We start from the raw sequence: 6,989 nt of genomic DNA on the forward strand, positions 1-6,989 counted from the left end.
GGAGCAGCGAAGTGCCTCAATATTCCAGACTTTTCTTTTGTGCTGCTGTTACTTATAGCCTACCTGAAGACAGCAGCGTGGGCAAGCAACGCACATTTGCAAAATAAATACAATAGGTCATTGGCACCTTTTCACGTTCCTTTTATAAAACTGTAGCCTGCTTTTACTCTTTACGTGGCATTTTCTACAGGCCAGTAATATACTTTGAATTTCGCTACATGTTCCAATAATAACTTAACCAGTCTGTAATCTGCATTTTGCTTCATTAACCGAAATGAGCTGTCATCAGACTGTGTACGTGTCTCCTTTTGTGGTACAGAGACAGCGCTTATCACAGATAAATGCGCTGGGCAGATGCAAACATTTACAAAATCAGGCAAATAACCTTTCAGTTTAAGGCTTTATTGCTCTAATACAACTGAAGTCAAGTGAGCGCACACCATGGCACTGGTGGCTGAGTCAGAAAGCAGCCTGCGTCGCTCTTAACAAGCTGGCAACTGAAATACTTTCCATTAAAAGCGTATTTAGTCTCCGCAGAGCAAATGAAGACTACTCACTGTAGCCGAACATCTAAGTCAGCTGACCACTGCATTGATTCTGATATATTAACAGTATACTGTTGTTGAACAGAGCATCGCTTTCTTCTGATGGACATTTGCCTGTTTCTTTCACATCGGTTACTATTTGTTTTATAGCAAGTCCATAAACGGCAGCCACCAGCTGTTATTTATTCAGGAAATCATATTTGAGATGCACAGAGTCCTTTCCATGGCTTATTTATTCTAGTGCTAAGCTGAAGTGATTACTTTTGGAGAGAAGTTTCTAGTTTTGAAAATGTATTTTAATGGCTCATTTAGTTATATACTCTACTTGCATAAAATTCTCAGGAATAAAGGTCTCTAAATACCCAGAGGCCCAACAAATGCTTTGGCCGGAGAGTGGGACAAACATCAGGGCCATCTGTTTGCCCATGTCTGTGACCATCCTTGACCTTAAAAACCTGTTACGTGTCCATAAACAATTTAAAAGTACTCAAAATGGTCACACAGAGATGAGCATCCTACAGTATTTTAAGAGGACAGAGGTCACAGAAGGAGAAGAAATAAACTGAAGAGGACGAGCTTGTAAGTTGTATGGATAGCTAGTAGACATAGTAAATTATACAACCCATTTAGTAAAGACTTTGTTAGGCCAACGGCATGTTATCAGAGTTTGCATTGAAGACAGTTCTGTGTTCACAAACATTTGTTGCAGGGAGAGTCGGGGCCAAGTGAGACACAGGAAATATCACAGACAGCTCACAAGTCTAACATTAAGACAACTGAATACATTTGTGCTGTGGCTACATTAACTAGCAGCTTTTTCATGGTATGCAGTCAGTTTTGTTCTAGTTATATTATACTCAGTCTCTCTGACAGTGCACCCGAGTCTTCATAATCTCCCCTCTCCAGTCTGTTCTCCATCTTCTGTCACCACAAACACCCTCTTTCAGCCACACTAATAAATACATTCTGTTTTCAAAAGTCATTAGAAATGAGCATTTAAGTGCTTCATTTAAAAAAATATCGAGGGGGCATGCCCCTGAACCCCCCTAAAATTTCAGCGCCAGTGATGCGGGGAATGCTAGTCACAGAGAAACATCTCTTAAATAGGTAGTACCAGTTTAAGGCTACGTCCGTGACCGTTCCAGTCTGCCAATGAGCAGGTTGTGATCGACTGCTGACTTCTTGTGGTTTACTATATCAATGAGGGCAGAAAGAGATATTGAATAAAGGAACTACTGGATATAACATCACATGCAGTGTTTCCCACAAATAGGCTTTACGGTGGTGGACACCCAGGTGTATATTTGGCGACCCACTTTAGCATTTTGCAGAGAAACGCAGAGTGAGATGCTGTCCATTACTTTATAAGACGGACACAGTGTATATTTTACAAGCACGGACTCGATAGATACCGTTGTGGTTTCATTAGGCATCGTCATTAACGAGCCTGCGGCTGAAAACAGTCGCAGGTGGAAATCGCAACTTCTGTCATTTTAGTTTTTACGTCAACAGAGCAGACCTACAGATAGACAGAGACACAAAGAGGTGGGGCAAGCCGCTGTGTTTGCAGCAGAGGTGTAGGGCTAGTGAGTAAAAACTATAATAAAGGTGAGGTGGAGAATGAAGTAGAATTAAAATGGTTAAATAAGAAAGAACCTGTTGGTATAGATCCTGTCTCTGATGAAGAGAGAAGCATGCTCCCAGAACAGGTTGAAATTACAGATGAAGTCCATGTTGTGAGCTGTGCATTCAGACTGGAGTCAGTTGTGCAGGCTCAGGATACGGCTAAAACGGTCTGCTCCACGACATAGAGATGGAATAAATGAGACTTTTCACTGTCCTTTAAGATGTTAAACAGGAGATTAAAGTTGTTTTTGTTGAGCTCAGACTCCCACCGAGATGTGTGATGTATCCCTACGTGGACCTCAATTCTTGTTCTAGGGAAAGTCCAGGAGTTTCTCTAGGACTAGGACTGTAGCACCGGGGAGTGTGTGGTGCCATTTACCAAGCGGATGTTCCTGGTTATGGATGATGAGTGCAGTTGGGAGGGAGAGGACAAGAAGATGATGTGTGCAAGCTGCAAGGACATGACGGGGAATATTTATCTTAATAATAACGTTCATAGACGACAGCAGGATAATCGGATATTGTGTCTTCTGTAGACCATCTCTCAGGTTATCGTCTCTCAGAGATTCATCTGTGAGGAGGAAGCCTGGCAGACCAAGCCCCCAAGAAAAACCCAATCACCACCTCCTCAGAGTCTGCGTACTGGAGGATTCGCAGTCAGATGTTCTTTCAAACAATGGTGAATATAAAAGATGTAGTTCTGGATGGACTTAATTTGTGTTGGTTGTTAAGAGGTAATCTGGAACTGGGGAATCTTTGTTTCAGTGTTTCAGAAATGTCCGGTGCAGAAGCTGCAGTGTCCTCGGGGCCTACAGGAGGCGGACTTCCTGGACTTCCTGAGGTCCACCTTCCCTCAGCTGGCAGGAGACAACAAACTTTTTGAGGTCTTCAGGACCAGCAAGAGCAGGAGGCTCCAGCCACTCGAAGTAAAGACGCTGACATCAGAGGAGATCTATAGGAGCCTCAGGCTCACTGGAGCAAAAAACCCGACACTTTACATCCGACTGAAGGTAGATAACTAGTATAACCCATCTTCTTAAACTACATACATGTCCCTGCTCTGTAAGGCTCTGATACTATCTGAGGGTTCATGTGAGATAGTCAAAAATATAGGATTACCCATTAAATTGAACCAGCATCAGTTAGAATTTTTGTAAAAAAATGTTTTCTTAAAAGCATATTTTGGGAATAACTGTGTGCAGACAGGAAATGAGGATGACATCACCACTGATTCTTCATCCATGAACGCTCTGGTGAAAGAAAGTAATGAAGCTGGACTCAGCACAAGGTAATTAAATTTCCGTTACAACTGATTCCAGAAAGTGGCTCATTTTCATGTTTGACATTTAAAAAAATAAAAATACTCGGCAGAACATTTTACAGTGTGAAAGTATCTAACTTCTCTCTGATCGGGCTGTCACTTTTTTTTTAATTCACGATATGGGTTTCCCTCAAATGTATTCTGTGGTGGAAAGTATAATAGTATATTTATTTAATTACTTTACATTTGTTCCATTTTGAGTTGTCTGCACTTGACTTTGAAAGAATTTTATTACACTTTTTTCAATACAATTCTAGCTCTCTGTTTTCCTATGCAGTTCTGGGTCTGTAAATGGAATACAAAGAAAGTGGTGTACTGTGATCCCCACAACGTTGTTGCAGCCAATCAGCAACAGGTGGCGTTTATGCTAAGGCACAGGAGTGAGGGAGCAGTGCGAGTTGGATAGACTGGCACATTTCCAGTGTTCCCGCGGCTCCTTAAAAGTTCTTAAAGAGGTGGTATTATGCTAATTTTCAGGTTCAAAGTATTTATTATTATTTAGGGGTTGTACCAGAACAGGTTTACAATAATTTTCAAAAAACACCTTATTTTTGCCATACTGCACATTCCTGCAGCTCCTCTTTTCACCCTGTGTTGAAGGCTTCGTTTTAGCTATGGAGTGATACATCTTGTCTCTAAATGATCTTGTGTTGGGAGTTGCACATGCGGAGTTCCTAGTTAAGGACTATTAGCCAATCAGAGGCAGAGAAGGGCAGGTCAGTGAGAAGCCGGTAAACTGCTTCGATTCAGCTGTACATGTTGGCGACCAGCATGGCAACATAGACTGGAGCAAGAGTTTCATAGTGGTGAGTTATTGATCTGTAACAAATGTATCTTTCATCCATAAAGTTTTAACTGAGCTCTGTCTCTACATCACAGTAACAACTTCATGTCCATTGACTGACTGGAGGGTAGCTAGTGTTTGGAAGGGAGAGGTGGTGTGTGCTGCAGCTCATTGTTTTTTCTCCGGTGTTTTTGGGGGCGAGTTGGACGAGCGTTATGAGGCGCATTTGCTTTCATCCCTGTGACGTCACTGGGATGAAAGGGAAGCGGCTGGACTACAAACAAGCTGTTTTCAGGCAGGTCAGAGCACTGTTTTCTGTGGGAGATGGGAACTCCCTTTGGGCTGGACTTCGGGCTTTTTTTTACTTTGCAAACCTATTATATGCACAAAAAGGTATATAACTCAATAAAGGAGAGGGGAAAAAAGCACAATACCACCTCTTTAAAATAAAATAAGGGAATCTTAGGTCTTTAATTGTCTTAAATTTACCATAAATTTGCAGATAGTGCGTTTGAGGCTGGTGGGAAAATTGTCACGCACAGCTTAGCGTGTATTTGTTCGATTAACTTAGTATTTCACAATGCAAGACCTCGCCATTAATATAACTTTTATATTTCGTTTATGTTAGCTGCAGGCATTGAGGTCTGGCTGTGTGTCATATTTCATTATGGTCAGTCGTGCCTGTTCCAACATGACTGCGCACCAAAGACATGGATGAGTGAGTTTGGTGTGGAGAACTTGACTGGCCTGCACAGAGTCCTGACCTCAACCCGATAGAACACCTTTGGGATGAATTAGAGCGGATACTGCAAGCCAGGCCTTCTCGTCCAACATCTGTGTCTGACCTCAAATGCACTTCTAGAAGAAGCGGATGTTCCTGGTTATGGATGATGAGTGCAGTTGGGAGGGAGAGGACAAGAAGATGATGTGTGCAAGTTGCAAGGACATGACCGGGGATATTTATCTCAATAACAACGTTCATAGTGGATTGCAGGATCAGATATTGTGTCTTCTGTCTACCATCTCAAAGGTTATCGTCTCCCAGAGATTCGTCTGCGAGGAGGAAGCCTGGCAGACCAAGCCTTTTTGGAAAACCTAATCACCACCTCCTCAGAGTCTGCATACTGGAGGATTCCCAGTCAGATGTTCTTTCAAACAATGGTGAATATAAAAGATGTAGTTTTGGATGGACTAAATTTGTGTTGGACGGAGGTTGTTAAGAAGTAATGTGGAACTCCTGGTGAATTTTTGTCTGTTTCAGTGTTTCAGAAATGTCCGGTTCAGGTGCTGCGGTGTCCTCGGGGCCTACAGGAGGTGGACTTCCTGGATTTCCTGAGGTCCACCTTCCCTCAGCTGGCAGGAGACAACAAACCTTTTGAGGTCTTCAGGACCAACAAGAGCAGGAGGCTCCAGCCACTCGAAGTAAAGACGCTGACATCAGAGGAGATCTACAGGAGCCTCAGGCTCACTGGAGCAAAAAACCCGACACTTTACATCCGACTGAAGGTAGATAACTAGTATAACCCATCTTCTTAAACTACATACATGTCCCTGCTCTGTAAGGCTGTGATACTATCTGAGGGTTCATGTGAGATGGTCAAAAATATAGGATTACCCATTAAATTGAACCAGCATCAGTTTGAATTTTTGTAAAAAAATGTCTTCTTAAAAGCGTATTTTGGGAATAACCTTGTGCAGACAGGAGGTGAGGAGGAGCAACACCTTTTACTGAGAAACCACAACGGCACCACTGATTCTTCGTCCACAAACGCTGTGGGGATAGAAAGTAATAAAGCTAGGCTCAGCTCAAGGTAATTAAATTTCCGTTACAACTGATTCCAGGAAATGACTCATTTTCATGTTCAACATAATGTTCACTACATCTGAGGGAATTAAAACACTTTTTAAATCAATACAATTATTTCCCAGCTTTAGTTTGCAGATTCAGATTAATCCAATCTAATATATTATCAACAAACATGTTAGACTAAAGGCATACTAAGCGATTATTTTCCAATACACTGGTAAATTTAGCAAATATTTCCTCACGGTTCGCTGGCTCTCCGGTTTTCCTATGCAGTCCTGGGTCTGTAAATGGAAAACAAAGAAAGTGGTGTACTGTGATCCCTACAACATTGTTCCAGCCAATCAGCAACTGGTGGTGTTCATGATAAGGTGCAGGAGTGGGGGGGCAGTGCGAGTCGGATACACTGGCACATTTACAGGGTACCCGCGGCTCCTTAAAATGTCTTTAAAATAAATTACTCCTAACCCGTAGCCATCCTACTACATGCCCACTGGACCAGATTCCTACAAATCTCCTCCAGGCCATATTTCCTACCGTGGTCCCAGCAATCACTCATGTGATAAATACTTGCTGGCTTCGGGAACATTACTGACCACTTTCAAAAGGGCTCGGGTTACATCCTTCCCCAAAAAGCCCTCCCTCAACCCTACTCAAGTTGAGAACTACCGTCCTGTTTCCCTTCTACCATTTCTATCCAAAGCTATCGAACTTGTCTTCAAACAGGTCTCAGAATTCCTCTCACGGAATGACCTCCTAGATCCATATCAGTCGGGTTTTAAGAGTGCCCACTCTACTGAAACGGCTCTTCTGTCTGTAACAGAAGCCCTAAGGTCAGCTAAAGCTGCAACCTAATCCTCGGTTCTTATCCTGCTTCACCAATCAGCTTCCTTTGACACAGTCAATCAC

General features: G+C 42.6%; 2 protein-coding genes across 2 annotated transcripts in view; one reads left to right on the top strand and one right to left on the bottom strand.

The window, feature by feature from the left end:
- LOC123979931 (zinc finger protein 25-like) overlaps positions 1 to 2,634 on the bottom strand; it is a 5,682-nt gene extending 3,048 nt beyond the window's left edge. The window contains exon 1 of the mRNA XM_046064038.1: positions 2,551 to 2,634. Within this exon, the coding sequence (XP_045919994.1) occupies positions 2,551 to 2,634 (84 nt within the window). The remainder of the gene's footprint in view (positions 1 to 2,550) is intronic.
- A 27-nt stretch (positions 2,635 to 2,661) lies between these two features.
- Positions 2,662 to 6,989, top strand: part of LOC123980895 (zinc finger protein 436-like) — a 9,880-nt gene continuing 5,552 nt past the window's right edge. The window contains exons 1-6 of the mRNA XM_046065482.1: positions 2,662 to 2,850; positions 2,937 to 3,181; positions 3,374 to 3,459; positions 5,307 to 5,437; positions 5,538 to 5,782; positions 5,975 to 6,087. Coding sequence (XP_045921438.1) covers positions 3,413 to 3,459; positions 5,307 to 5,437; positions 5,538 to 5,782; positions 5,975 to 6,087 — 536 coding nt within the window. The 5' untranslated portion in view covers positions 2,662 to 2,850; positions 2,937 to 3,181; positions 3,374 to 3,412. The remainder of the gene's footprint in view (positions 2,851 to 2,936; positions 3,182 to 3,373; positions 3,460 to 5,306; positions 5,438 to 5,537; positions 5,783 to 5,974; positions 6,088 to 6,989) is intronic.

The sequence above is a fragment of the Micropterus dolomieu genome, linkage group LG12 (assembly GCF_021292245.1).
Source record: "Micropterus dolomieu isolate WLL.071019.BEF.003 ecotype Adirondacks linkage group LG12, ASM2129224v1, whole genome shotgun sequence".
NCBI lineage: Eukaryota > Metazoa > Chordata > Actinopteri > Centrarchiformes > Centrarchidae > Micropterus > Micropterus dolomieu.